Source organism: Myotis lucifugus, unplaced genomic scaffold (assembly GCF_000147115.1).
Source record: "Myotis lucifugus unplaced genomic scaffold, Myoluc2.0 scaffold_373, whole genome shotgun sequence".
Classification (NCBI taxonomy): Eukaryota; Metazoa; Chordata; class Mammalia; order Chiroptera; family Vespertilionidae; genus Myotis; species Myotis lucifugus.
The window spans coordinates 890,232-905,168 of NW_005871421.1; the positions used below are offsets into that span (position 1 = coordinate 890,232).

Consider the following 14,937-nt stretch of genomic DNA (forward strand, 5'->3'; position numbering starts at 1 on the left):
CCGTCCGGGGGTCGCTGACCCTTCCCCGGGGGCAACGCATCGGGGGGTCCGCGTCCAGCTCCCAACCCCCCTCCCCACCTTTCCTGCGGGTGGCCCCTGTAACCCCGCCTTCCGGTTCTCGCCAGCCCCGGTCACCCCCAGGCCGTCTGGGCACCCCTCCACCTTCCACAGCTTACCGGGCTCGGTCTCCGCAGTTTGCACACCCCACCTTTGTCCCTACTCCGATTTTCGTCCAAAATCTGATCCCCAGGACACGCAATCCTTCCTGTAACGGCTATCACTGCCCAGAAAGCTTCCCGATCTCCAGCCTCTGTTTTCCTCGTCAAATTGTCCTCTTTCGGCGCCTCCAGTTCATCTCCTTTTAAACATGTCTTTCCCCCATCCCCTCTCTCTCCCGTCCTCCTTCTGGCAGGTAGGCCGGCTCTCTTTCCCAAGGCATCTCCATGGTACATGTGATGGAGACACGCGCCTTCTCACAAATCAGATTCTCAGAACAGTCATCACTGGAGCTCCTCACAGCTCCTTCTCAGCTCCTCTCATTTATCAACCAGAATTCCGGCCTACTCACTGCCTTAAGAGGGGGTGGGGGTGGGGGTGGACATTTCTAGGCCTGGCACAGTTGGGTTTCTCCTTGGTCATAAGCTAAATCTAAGGTGAACTGCTATTTGCTTAGGAGAGAAAAGAATTATGCCCAAATAATAGCAAAGTTATAAAGTGCCCTGTTTGCACTAAAAGCACATTATCTCTTGTGATCCTCCATCCCCACTCCAGCTTAAAGAAGTAGGTACTGTTCCTCCAGACTAGGAAACTAAGCTCAGAGATGAACTAATATCATAGATTGGGTTTTGTACAGAGCAGTCGGGAGTTAACCATTAGGTTATACTGCCCATGAAGATGTCAGCCTGTTTCTACCAGGAAAATGCCTGGAATGGCCAAGTAAGGGCAATGTGAAGAATGGGCTTTGCCTGAATTACTGGATTTAAGATTTTATTTATTTATGAATAATGGAATTTTAAGATTTGGCTCCTTTCTGAAAAGATATGCACACTGAAACAAATATAAAATTGAAGTACTTCCCAGACATGATTTTGGCAAGCAGAAATCATTTGTGTTAAACCCACTTGAAAACATTTACAAGGTTCAAAAAAGTCCTTTTACTGTCTGTCTGGTGTGGCTCAGTGGTTGAGCATTGACCTATGAACTTGGAGATCACTGTTGGATTCCTGGTCAGGTCAGGGCACATGCCTGGGTTGCAGGCCTGATCCCCAGTAGGGGGCATACAGGAGGCAGCCAATCAATGATTCTCTTTCATTATTGATGTTTCTATCTCTGTCTCCCTCTCCCTTCCTCTCTAAAATCAATAAAAATATATTTAAAAATATATATTTATTTTAAAAAGTTCTTTTACCAATCCTAACTAGTTGTGTCATCTCACCTTCCTGACCTTGGTTTTCCTAGTCTATAAAATGGGTTGGAAGGAAGGTCAGGGAGTTGCATTAAAAGATGACCTTGATGTTCTTTTTTAGCTCTGATAGTCTGATTCTAAACTGGAACAGTGAATCTACCACCAAATTGGAACTTGGCCTTGTGGGGTATACCTCAATATTAGCTGTAATCAGGCTATTTATTACTTATTTTTTTAAAACAGCCACTCCTTCAGGCAATGGAATCAAAGAAGTGAGGGCATAAGCTGCAACAGTTCCCAGAGGTAGAAGTGAATGTGTTCATGGGGGAGGGGACACTGAGGTGTGCTTTATGTCATCAAAGAGACTCCATCAGGGATGTTAAAGCTGATGGGATGAGAATCAGCTGATCTGCCCAAGGAGCCAGAACCCCAAACCTCTGCTGCTGTACTGGTTATGGGTCTCAACAACAGCCTATTGAATTGCGACCCAATTAGAAGACAAGGATATTAGGTCTTCTAATTAGCATAATAATAATAATGTTTTTTGTATAGTGAGCTCCCATTTTCAACATTTCATAATCCTTTAAAAAGACTTGTAACGTAAGCATCATTCTCACTTTATTGATGAGCAAACATTCGTTGTCCCACTTATTTATGCATTCATTGGTTGCTTCTTATATATGTCCTGACCAGAGATTGAACCCACAACCTTGGTGTATCAGGATGATGCTCTAACCACCTGGGCCACCCAGCCAGGGCCTACCCAACTCTTTTGATTCCTAATACATTCTTTCCCCTCTGCTAGAAAGGGAGTTTAGCATGTAGTTAAAATCATCCATTTTGGAGTCAGGCTCTTTGGGTGTAAAACCTACTTTTGCCACTAGCCTTTGACCTTGGTCAAGATACTTAATCTCCCTGGGATTCGGTTCCTCACCTGTAAAATGGTATCATAATGTCGGCATCAAATGAGTTATTGCAGGTGAAGGACTAGAACACTGCCTGGCACAGAGAAGTACTCAACCAGTGTCAGCGATGATTATTTTACCATATTGTCATTTTGCCATACTCTTTCCCAATTTGGGGAGGAAGTGTTCTCCATAAAGAGAACACACAGATCACTTGTCTCAGCTCTGTTACCAAGTTGCTTTGGAAACTTATTTTGCTCTGTAATGCATCAGTACAGTCAAGGATGAAGAAAACATCCACTTCCTTTTTACATGAGTTGCAAAAGTGAATTAAGTGATGTCCAACAAGTATGCTGAGCTTCTCAGAGAATCCAAATTTTCTGCTTACATTACCAAGACTCATGGAAAGGTCTTGGTAGGATTTCCTGCCACTAAACCTATAAGCCCAGCTGAATTCTTACCTCCTTCTGTCTGACACTGATTCTTCTGGCTCTTTCCCTAAATCCCCTCCCCTCCCACAGCCTCATGGCTCGAATTCCTTCTGGTGAGCTCCCTCTCTTCTGGCTCATTCTCATCAGCATTTAAACAAGCTCAAGTACTTGCTGGCTTAAATAAGCAAGAAACCCCAATCTTTCTTCACATTGCCCTTACTCTTCATAATCACAATCTTCTTGAATCATTTGCACTCATTGGCTCCACTTCCTTGCCTTCCATTTAATCAAACATTCATTCAAAAACTATCTGGCTTATGTGCCAGGCACTGTGCTGGATCTGGGGATCCAATGATGAGTAAAATGGACACTGTCTCTATCCTCTTGGAGTTTATTGATTTTTAGAGAGAGGGAGAGGGAGAGGGAGAGGGAGAGAGAGAGAGAGAGAAGAGCACATGCCCCAGGGTTCAAACCTGAAACCTAGGTATGTGCCCTGATGGGGAATTGAACCCAAGACCTTTTGGTGTATGGGATAACGCTCCAACCAACTGAGCCACCTGGCCAGGGCTATATACTCAGATTTATAATCATAAAGGATAATGAGTGTCATGAATGAAAAGGTCAGGATGCTATTTGAAAATAAAACAGTGAGTTATAACCTGGTTAGAAAGGTCAGATCATCTGAGCTAGATCTGAAATATGAGAGCGTCAACCAGGCAGAGAATGAAGAATAATAATGGCCACTACCTAACATTAATTGGGAATTATCTTTCTAGCACTTGACATATTTCATTTAATTCTTATAACAACTCTGAGGATTAACTCCATTTTACAGAAGAGGAAACAGAGTCATTGAGAGGTTGAGTGACTTACCCAGTGTCTTTGAAGCAGACAGAGGTAGAGCTGGGACTTTAATTAACCCAGACAGCCTGACACTTGAGTCATGTTCTCAGCTACGGGGACACAGAGTGTGTGGGTACCAGGCTGATGCTGCAGGATGCATGGGGTATGTGAGAGATGGAGAGAAGGGCAGTGGGAGGGGAAACAGAGGGCAAGAGAGAATGTGTGATGAATTCAGGCCAGGAAGAAAGGGACTGTTTTATTTTTCTGCAGAAGCTTCCTGTTAAATATCAAGAGACAGAACCTGATAAACCCAAAGCTCAGAATTTATGCCATCAACTGTTGAATTGGAAAGAATATGTAAGGTTCCCATCCGCACGGAAAATATAATCCTTTTAGAGCTTGGAGCAGAACTGAAAAAGATTGAGAGAGGAGAGCAAGAGTTTAGATGCAAACAGTAGTGGACAGAAGAGGCTTATGCTCCATATAATTCCTGGAACTCACAGCCTTTCAAAGTACCCTATGCCAACAGGGGCAGTCATCACAGAGTACAAATGGCATTGTCGCCTGTGTAGGCACAGCAGGTCTGAGATAAGTCCCATCTCCTCACCGCCTCCAGCCTTCTCACTTCCTAAGCCTGATTCTCCTTGGCTCCTTGATGTTTGGAGGCAATCTGGAAAGTTCCTCAGTTCCGCGCCCCCCCCCCCCCCCCCGGAGGAAAAAGAGAGTGACCTGAAAATTGAAAGCCAGGGTGCCTGTGGGGATTGCTTTGGCGTGTGTGTGTGTGTGTGTGTGTGTGTGTGTGTGTGTGTGTGTGTATGTGGGTGGGGGGGAGGTGAGAACCCCCCAGTAGAGGCTGAGGGGTACCTGACCCACCTAGGGAACAGATGGAGGTTCAGTAGCACCGGGAATGGCTGAGATGAGATGGGAGCCATGAAGCAATGACTGCGCTGTCTACACCAAGACCACAGGCCCCACCTGCCAGGGAGCTCTTCCGCCGATGCACTGGTCATAGAGCCCAGTGGCCAAGGCCAAGTGAAGAATTGAGAAAGGAGAGCAAGAGTTTAGATGCAAACAATAGTGGGCAGAAGGGGCCCAGTGGACCAGCAGGCCAGTGTAATGCCAACTTGGGACATGATTTTTTAAAATATATTTAAAAAAATATATTTTTATTGATTTAAGAGAGAGAGATAGGAATAGCAATGACGAGAGAGGATCATCAATTGCCTGCCTCTTGCAAGCCCCCTACTGGGGATGCAGGCTACAAACGGGGCATGTGCCCTGACCAGGAATAGAACTATAACCTCCTGATTCATGGGTCAATGCTCAACCACTGAACCACCCCAGCTGGTCAAGGAAGCTACTCTTTATCAGTTAGGTCAGAGAGACAGAAGATGGCACACGACCTTACCCCAACTCCCCCCAATATCAGAATGCTCCATAAATCCCGAACTAGAACATCATGAAGGGAAGGGGACAGGGAGGAGAACCCTAAGAAACTGCATATACCACTTGAGATGATTGAGTTGTCTTGAGTTGGCATTTTCCAGGTTTATCATTTTTCTGCCATTAGTAGAAATGGGGTCCGAAGAACTAAGTTGAGAACTAAAGAAAATTACATATTTCCTCATTGGAGTCTGTGATTGAGATTGTAAATAAGCCTGATAAACAGGTAAAGGTCAGAAAGGTTGGCTTGCAAGGGGAGTGCCAGCACCTCACAAGGACAGATGTGACTTCCTGCGACTACCGTGGACCAGCAGGCCAGTGTAACACCAGCTCAGGACGTAATTTGCAAAGAATAATCATGTATTTGAAAGTGAAAGTCTGCAGATGAGCCAAGGGAGAGTCTTAAGTCAAATGGGGCATTCTGATGGCGGGTGTCGGGAGGCGGGGCCTGGAGGACAGAAGAGAATCTTACCAGGAGCCCCCTTACACAGTGTAGAAAAGTCTGGGGTTCTAGGAGCCCTGAGGGATGTGTTCTGATCTGAGCAAGGTTGTGAGTCAACGCTGTTGTTGATTAAAGTGAAGAAAATGGAATTGCTCTGAGGACACAAAAGTATTACATCCATTTATCCTTGTCCAACTTGGATTCAAAACAGCCCTATTTTATGGACCATCTCTCTAAAACTATTTTTAAGTTCCAAACCTAAACACTATTAAAAACTGGGCCTAATAACCCATTTTAATGGTTCTAATCCTTCTAGGAGCAGGCTGGGATCAACCAGGATTCTCAATACATTTTATTTTAACCTGTCAATAACAAACCACTCCTATCTCCTAAGAAGCGTATGCCACAAACCCCTGGTAATACAGACCCCTTGAAAAAATGTCTGATCATACCCGTATACCTGAAATAAATTTGGGTAGCATCTGCTTACTACCAATAGCTGAAGGGAAGTCTTTGGGGTTCCTTAATCAAATTGCACTGGAAAATGTGAATTGTGCCGGGAAACCTACAGTGCTAGAACCCAACAAGAGTAGATTTAGTGCACATCTTTGAAATATAGAAATTTTAGGTCAGTTTTCTGTATTGTAACTTAATTTACTTGTGCCGTGGCATTATTATTGTTCAACTATTAGTGGCACCCGAAACTTCCTGGCGGTTAGAAACAAGACTCTGGAGTCTTATGGCCTTGTTGAAATCCTGGCCCATCACATTATAATTGTGTGACCTTGAACAAATTATTTAATTTCTCTGAGCCTTGGTTTTCTCATCTGTAAATAAGAGATAATTTTAAAGAAGTTGTGGTAAGAAATTAAATAATGCATGTCAGGTGCCTGATGTCTGATAAGGAGCATTATTTTACTTGTTTTGTATGTAGGCAACTCTTGCCTTAAGTAAAACATACAGGCATACCTTAGAGATATTACAGGCTTAGTTCCAGACCAATTCAATAAAGCAAGCATTGCAGTAAAGGAAGTTGTAATCTTTTTGCTGGTGGAGGGTCTTGCCTTCAATCTGTAAAAAAAAAATTGTAAGACAATTTGTAAAAACACAACATCCTTGAAGCACTATAAAGTGAAGTGCAACAAAATGAGGTGTGCCTGTAATGATGTAGGAAAATCTAGATTTGCATAAAAGGTTAATGGGAGAGGTTATTTGTATTGCAAAGGTATTCTTCAGTTTATGAGAGAACTGAAAACAAGTTTTTTTTTTAAAAATAGTCAACTTTCCATGTCTAAAATGATTTGATTCACACAAAATTGGGTTTGTATGTTTTAGGAACACAGCTCGTGTACAAAGCACATTACATCTGGAATATAATCACTCAGGCCAGGCCTGAACCACTGTGACAAGTTAACAAGAGCAATCCTGGGTATTCCCCACTCCCTTTTACAAAAGGATTAGATGAGTTTTCTGTGGTTTCAATTCAATATAATGAAAAAAGTCTCCACCAAACCACTGCTGTCCAGAACTGGAATGGGTTGATTCTGAGGTGGCGAATTTCCCAACACTAGATATTTAATTAAAAGCTAGATATCATCTTGTCAGGACTGTTGGAATGACTACTGCATGAAATAGGGAGGTGAATTAGGGCAGTGTTTCCCAACCCTATACCCACTAAATATATTGTGCAAAGTAGATCAATTCTCTATCTTGAATACCAGGAAGACATGAGAAAGGAGGTAGGGAGAGCCTATTCAGGAAGAGGGGTGGGGATAAAGAAAAGGAATTGGAAAAAATATCATTCCTCTGGTTAGGAAATACTAGATTAAATGACTTCTAAGATTTCTTCTAATTTGAAGATTCTAAAACTCAAATTGTCTCACAGATGTTATTTTAACTACATTCCTGGGGGAATTTTCCTATTTTAGTTGCGGAAAATTAGAACATAACACCTAAAGTGAGTGATAAAATGGGAAAAAAATTCAGACATCCTGGCCCCTTTAGACTTTTGATCCCACAGTCTGTTTTCAACTGGTGAGAATGAAAGTTGGGGAAACAGAAGATAGAAATGGCCTGAAAACTAGAACAGATGAAAATCAAGTCAAATTAAGAAATCAGTGAAAAATCAGCTCAATGAGGTTCCATATTATGAACTTTAGAGATTTTGTACATCAGCATTCCTGGTAAAGTACTTCAGAGTACTGTGGACACACCAAAGACTGATCCAAGACTGAACACGTGCCGTCAGTGTCCTTTTTAGTGGGGCCCCTACAAGACAGATCTTTGTCCCAGTTAGCCTACTTGTCTTTCAAATAAAGTTGATCATCTGGCCTTTGGATCAATAGATTTACTTCGCCATCTGTGACTAGATTACATTGCTGTTTCCATTCCCAAGGCTTCTATGCCACAAAGAATACTACCTTCCTAGTGGATATCAGCGGGTAGGACAAATGCACCCGCCTAGAAAGAAGGTGAAAGCCAATTACAGAGGGCAGAACCACTTTGTGCTACAGATTTTATTGGTTATCTAGGAAGAGGAGAAATTGGACACTAACAGGAAAGGAATAAAATCTCCTGGGCTGGCCCCAGAACCTGCTATTGGTGGAAAAACCAGAGACTCTGTGCAAAGGGTGATTCTCAGCCAGGAAAAACAGGAAGCAATCCAGTATCATTGTCAGTTATTTCAAGGAGAGGAAGAGAACAGAATGGAGTGAAGAAGAAAACATGACTCTAGTCATATAAACGTTGGTAGTGTTCTGGGGTTGGAGGATCTTTACTTTGCCCATAAATCTTAGAATGAGGAAGAATGAATGCTGTAGTCCAAGAAGTGGCACAATAGTCAGCACCACTATGGCCTCTAGTGCCCCCTCACCTAACATTCCTCTGCACAAACATCCCTGTTTGACCCCTGATAGGAAAGCAGAGAGAGGTGAGTAGTGAAGCTGCCCCAGATTCCGTGCTCCAGGTGGAGAAGGCCTCAAGAAGGTGACGGGATGAGCTAATCTGAGCTTCGTGGCCCCATTTCCAAGGATGTGATTAGTGGAGAGGCACCTGGGACCTGCTCCACTTCAGGAAACCCGGTTATGGGAACTGGTGGGGGACAGACTTTGCTCAGGACCTGAGAGAAAGTTAACCCTTTCCTATTGTCTGTATGGGAAACAGCTATTTTATTTTATTTTATTTTATTTTATTTTATTTTATTTTATTTTATTTATCTTCACCTGAGGATATTTTCCCATTGATTTTTAGAGAGAGTGGAAGAGAGAAGGAAAGACAGAGAGAAATATCAATGTGAGAGAAACACATCGATTGGTTGTCTCCTGCACGAGCCCCGACCAGGGCATGGGCGGGGGCTTTACTGGAATCAAACCCCGGACCCTTTGGTCCACAGGCTGACACTCTATTCACTGAACCAAATTAGTTAGGGTGGAAATAGCCTTTTAATAGTTCTCTAGAGTGAAAGAAACCCCTCAAATAGACTTCATTTTGCATCAGCCTGATAAGGGGGACCTCAGGAATATTTTTCACCTAAGTTCTTGGGATCAGTCTCTTCAGGGCCTTCGACTGCTCTAAGGGAGCCTGAGAACAAGGCAGGACCTAAGAAGTGTCTAGGAATGACATACACAGAAAGGGCACATTCAGAAGGGAGAGCCAGCTCCAGTCCCTAAAATGTGACTGTTCACCTGGCAGCATCCTCTAGGAGGTCTGGTTTCATTCAAACCCTTGGGTTTGGGTCAGAATCAACCTGGGGCTCTTCAGGTGGGGTGTCTTCTGGCCAGACAGGGGATTTCTTCTGAAAATAAACAGGATGTCCAAGCTGGACAGGAAACACTAATCAAAATCCTGAGGTGTGTGGAGGAGTGGAAGCAGAATCAGTACACCACTAAGTCTAAGGACTGGGAGAGCCGGCCCCCTGAAGGCACTGCTAAAACCCTGGACACCAGGGCTGAAAACATCCAGAGCAGCATCCAAAGGCTCCTTGGTTGACCTAGTTGACGAAGGTGACTTTAATGAGTAGGTCATTTAACTTCTTTGGGCCTCAAATTTCTTCATCTATTGAAGATAATTGATAACCTCTATAGTCCCTTCGGGCTCTAACATTCTATTGCTCTAAAAATGAGGTCTGAGTAAAAAGAGTTTTAAGAATGTGGAGTCAGTTTCCCGGCCCATGCACCAAAAAAAAAAAAAGAATGTGGAGTCAGTCCAATAGGAGATTAGACCCCAGACCCTAGACAGGTTGGGGGCAAAAACTGCTGGGTGAGAGAAGGGCTGGATGCTGTGGCTCATTCAAGCCTTAGTTTGTGGGAGATGAGGGCATCTGAGTTCACTGGCTCCTTAGTTTTTCAACAGAGGTGTTTGCTTCTCATGGTAATATTCCTGTTCCCATACTATAGAATTCTGAGACAAGCAGTCAGGCAGGTCACATCCAGGTGGGAGATGCACTGGGTAGCTGTTGGGGAGTGGAAAGAGAGGTTTAAAGATTTTTGTTTCAGCCTGGCTGGTGTGGCTCAGTGGTTGGACAGTATAACCTACGAACCAGGAGTTCACGGTTTGATTCCTTGTCAGGGCACATGTCTGGGTGTTGGGGTCGATCGCCAGTGTGGGGTGTGCAGGAGGCAGCCAATCAATGATTCTCTCTCATCATTGATGTTTCTCTCTCTCTTTCCCTCTCCCTTCTTTTCTGAAATAAATAAAAACATATTTCTGCCCTGACCGGTTTGGCTCAGTGGAGAGAGCATCGGCCTGCAGACTGAAGGGTCCCGGGTTCGATTCCGGTCAAGGGCATGTACCTTGGTTGAGGGCATATCCCCAGTGGGGGGTGTGCAGGAGGCAGCTGATCAATGTTTCTCTCTCATCGATGCTTCTAACTCTCTGTCCTTTCCCTTCCTCTCTGTAAAAAAAATCAATAAAATATATTTAAAAAAAATAAAAACATATTTCTTAAAAAGGATTTTTGTTTCAGATTTTGGCTCTGCCATTTACAAACTCAGTGTGATACAATCTCTTCTTGGAACCTCAACTTCATTATTTATAAAATAACACTTCCCATACAAGATTGGGAGGATTACTTAGGATAAATAAGAAAAAGCAAAGACCATTTAGCACAGAGGAGATGCCCGCCAAATGTCAAGCCTGCATTAACCCTTGCCTGACTACAGGGGCTTATGCTGTGGAAGTCCTGATGGCAGGCCCTTATATCAAAGGTTAACTTCCTAGGTTCTGCCTACAACAGGGAGGGGTGGAGAGTTGTGTCCCTAGCTACCTCTGTTAGGCCTCTCCTGACTCTAGGATGGTGTTGGGCGTTCCACTGCATGTTCATCCCTGAGGCTCGCTCCAGGGACAAGAGCTGGAGGCCCACATGACCCCACCCTTCATGACCCCACCCTTCATTCCCAACACCATTTTCAAGGTGGGGCATTTTCTGCTGAGCCAATACTCTCTCTCCATGGGAAAGACTTTAAAGAGCCATCCACCCTGGCCGGTTTGGCTCAGTGGATAGAACAGGGGTGGGCAAACTTTTTGACTCAAGGGCCACAATGGGTTCTTAAACTGGACCGGAGGGCCAGAACAAAAGCATGGATGGAGTGTTTGTGTGAACTAATATAAATTCAAAGTAAACATCATTACATAAAAGGGTACGGTCTTTTTTTTTTTTTAGTTTTATTCATTTCAAACGGGCCGGATCCAGCCTGCGGGCCGTAGTTTGCCCACGGCTGGGATAGAATGTTGGCCTGTGGACTGAAGGGTCCCGGGTTTGATTCTGGTCAAGGGCATGTACCTCGGTTGCAGGCTAGATCCCTAGCCCTGGTTTGGCACATGTGGGAGGCAACCAACCGATGTGTCTCTCTCACATCTGTCTCTCTCTCTCTCTCTGTGTCTCTCCCAATCCCTTCCACTCTTTCAAGTAATTAATAGAAAAATATCCTTGAGTGAAGGTTAACAATAACAATAGAGCCATCCTCATTACCTTGGTTTCTCAACCATCAAATAGTCTCACAAAAAAACCACACACACACACACACACACACACACACACACCAAACAACTGTCTCACAAGATACGGTGAGAGTTAAAAATTTATATAAAGAGCCAGTGGTGACAACAGGCAGTCATTCCACTACGTTAGCTCCCTTCCCCTTGGCAGCGCCCCTTCCTAAAGGGGCACCTGAGAGAGCAGGGAGTGAAAGGCTCCAATGATTCCCCAAAAATGCCAGTTCATCAAGGGTGCAATGGTATGATGAAGAATTTTCCAGAAATAAAAGCCACCTTTTTCCAACAGATTTACCTGTGAGCAACTGAAACGGGGAGAGTGGTCAATAGCGCTGAGCTCAGGCTCAGGAGAGCTGTGATTCAGGTTTCAGCAGACGTGTTCTTTGGAGCAGCACCAAGGTTGTGCACCGGAGAGGCACTCCGCCAGCTGCCTGCCTGTTCTGTCCAATCCTGGCTCCGTGGAGCTGAGGTGGAAGAATTCTCCCTGAAGGAAAGCAGCCAACACCCTGTCCCACCCTTCTCCTTGGGCAACTCTCGGCCAGGCAGGAATCTCTCACCGGTTTCCTTTGGCTGCCCGAGGAACCAGCAGCCACATCACCCGTTTGGGCCCAACCCCCACTCGCCACACCCCTCCCTGAACTTGCCCCAGCCCTGAGCTGGAGTCTGGAGGGACTACCTTCCTTTCAGCAAAAAAACCGCGGAAGCCCCAGAGCTTCTCCTGCCCGTGGAGCTTAGGAAAGCCAGCGCCTGCCTTTCCCCTGGGGGCGAGGTCCCCTTCCGGAGGGGCTGGCTGGGCACCCTGGCATTAGGCCTGGGGACATGCTTGGGACAGGCTGCCAGTGAAAATACAGGCCGCCCAGTTGTGAATTTCAAATGCCCCAATAAATTTTAACGTATAAGTTTGTCCCAAATATTGCATGGACTATACGTATGCTTATCGAGTTTTTATTATCGCTTTTGAAACTGTAACTCAAACTCAGCTGTCCGTCCGGCATTTTTATTTGCTAAATCTGGGAAACCAGAGATTGGCCTGGGGCACTTGGGGCAGCCCTCCCCCCGCCCCGCCCCGCCCCCGCAGTGGTGAGTCGGGTTGGGGGTCAAGAACCGGCTTGGGGTCCCGCACCCGCGTCTTCTCCCCACTGAGGGCGGCGGAAGCGTTTTGGAAGGACCGTGGGAAAGTCTCTTTCTTTCGAGAGGAAGGAGGAGTCGTGGCCTGGCTTCCTTCCCGCTCACCTCCAGCCTCGCGCGCGCCCGCGGGCTTTTCCCAGCCCCGCGTCCACCTGTCCGCCCACGGGCAGCTCCGCGCAGCTCCGGCAGGCGCCGGCCCCCCCCGGGCTTGGGGGGGGGGGGGGCCCCCGAATTCCCCGGCCCCGCCGGCCCGTTGGGCGGGGCCCCCCCGCGCGGGCGGGAAGAAACCGCGTTGTGCGCCGGCTGTGGGGCGCGAGCGCTGGCGGAGGTCGAGGTCCCGGCGGGACGCACGGCTGCTGGGCGTCGCTGCCGGTCCTTGTGCGTAATGGAGGGGACGGCTGTGGCTGTCTGTGAGGTGATGATGCCGGGAAGGGAGACAAAGCAGAGGGTAGTCTACGGGAAGCGGGGCTTTTGTGAGACCTCGCGAAGTTCGGGCAGAGGGGCGTGGCCTTGCCTGAGGGGGCAAAGGAAAGTTCGGGAACGATAGGATTCGGTGCCGGTCAGCCTGCCGCACAAGGGCTGTGAGGAGCCGATGAGGCCCGGGTGTGGGGGCCCCCGGGTGTGGGAGCCCCCGGGTGTGGGGGCCTCGGGCAGTGAAGCACGGGGCCTCCGAGGGGTAGTTACTCAGCCGAGGGAACGGCCACATGCTGCCGCCCCCGCGTCACAGCTGAGAAAACCGAGGCCCAGCAAGTGGAACTGTTTCCGAACAGTCGCGGTCGCCCGGGTTAGGGCAGGGGTGCCAGCCTCGGGGGCCCCATCCAGTGCCGGGAGGGCCGTGGACAGAAGGGACGGGACCAACCCATGCGAAACGGGAGAGAGGGGAGCGGTTGTGGGCCCTCGGCCAGCCCAGGTGCGGGCGGCTTCCTGGGTCCTGGCCGGGAGCCGTGGGTGAGGGAAGGCCGCACCCAGCTCTGACCACAGCACGGACCAGACACAGATTCCTGCGCTGGGAGGTGGGACTGAGCGCCTGGCACCGGCCGGCGGCACTTGTCATCCATGACGGCCCTTCCACAGCCGTTCTCGGGTTGAATTCTTTTTTTTTTTTTTTTTTAAATATCATCGATAAGAGAGAAACATCGATCAGCTGCCTCCTGCACACCCCCCACTGGGGATGTGCCTGCAACCCAGGTATATGCCCTTGACCGGAATCTAACCTGGGACCTTTCAGAAGCTCTACCCACTGAGCCAAACCGGTTAGGGCTCGGGTTGATTCAAACCGGTTAGGGCTCGGGTTGATTCTTAGCTCCGGGCCTTGTCAGGGACACTAGGCCCACGTAAGCTGCACACACGGGGTTCACCTGGCGGCGGGAAGATCGTGGGCCTTCCTGCTGCCTTGGTTATCATCCAGGAAAGTGGGAGGATGAGATTTTACAGGCACGGAACCTAGGACAGAGCGCAGAGCCGCTGCCTCAGGCCGGTCAGCGTTCATTTCCCATCTGCGAGCTCTCATTACGGATAAGGAAGCCGCGGGATTCGAGAAGGAGAGTTAGTGCAAAGCCTGGAGGCCATCTTTGTAAACTCTGATGCAAATTAGGACCTGAGTTCCCAAGTTCTCTTACTGAGATATGCTTTTTTTTTTTTTTAAAGGGGTAATCATTAGTATGGTACCTTCATGTGGAAGTGAGCATCCATGTTCATAAATAATAATGGAACTAAATACAATATATTTTGTTTCAAATTTATCTCTTCAAGATTGAATGTTTCATCCAGACATCTTGGAGATCTGTTCAACTTAAAATACTGTGTGCAGTCTACTGCAGATGAGCTTATTGGAAACTAGAGGCCCGGTGCAAAAATGTGTGCACTGCGGTGGGGGGAGGGGGTCCCTCAGCCCGGCCTGTGCCCTCTCACAGTCTGGGACCCCTCGGGGGATGTCCACCTGCTGGCTTAGGCCTGATCCCCTGGGGACCTGGCAGCTGAGACATCCCTCTGGCAGCCCGGGAGCCCTTGGGGGATGTCCACTTGCCAGCGGGGAGCAGGGGTAAGCTGCAGTCAGACATCCTTAGCGCTGCTGAGGAGGCGGGAGAGGCTCCCGTCACCACCGCTGTGCTGGCAGCCATCAGCCTGGCTTGTGGCTGAGCAGAGCTCCCCCTGTGGGAGCGCACTGACCACCAGGGGCAGCTCCTGCATTGAGCGCCTGCCCCCTGGTGGTCAGTGTGTGTCATAGTGACCAGTCATTCCCAGTTATTCTGCTGTTAGGGTCAATTTGCATATTACCCTTTTATTATATAGGATAATGGGTAATATTTATTAAGCATTTACTACATGCCAGGCACTGTATTAAGCAGT

The 14,937-nt window shown here is 47.3% G+C and overlaps 2 protein-coding genes across 2 annotated transcripts in view; one reads left to right on the forward strand and one right to left on the reverse strand.

Annotated features, from left to right (window-relative positions):
- SPTBN2 (spectrin beta, non-erythrocytic 2) overlaps window positions 1-12,709 on the reverse strand; it is a 48,037-nt gene extending 35,328 nt beyond the window's left edge. The window contains 3 exon segments of the mRNA XM_023765074.1: window positions 6,439-6,540; window positions 11,756-11,944; window positions 12,694-12,709. Coding sequence (XP_023620842.1) covers window positions 6,439-6,488 — 50 coding nt within the window. The 5' untranslated portion in view covers window positions 6,489-6,540; window positions 11,756-11,944; window positions 12,694-12,709.
- A 212-nt stretch (window positions 12,710-12,921) lies between these two features.
- The window catches only part of CUNH11orf80 (chromosome unknown C11orf80 homolog), a 53,311-nt gene continuing 51,295 nt past the window's right edge, over window positions 12,922-14,937 (forward strand). The window contains exon 1 of the mRNA XM_023765083.1: window positions 12,922-13,003. Coding sequence (XP_023620851.1) covers window positions 12,974-13,003 — 30 coding nt within the window. The 5' untranslated portion in view covers window positions 12,922-12,973. The remainder of the gene's footprint in view (window positions 13,004-14,937) is intronic.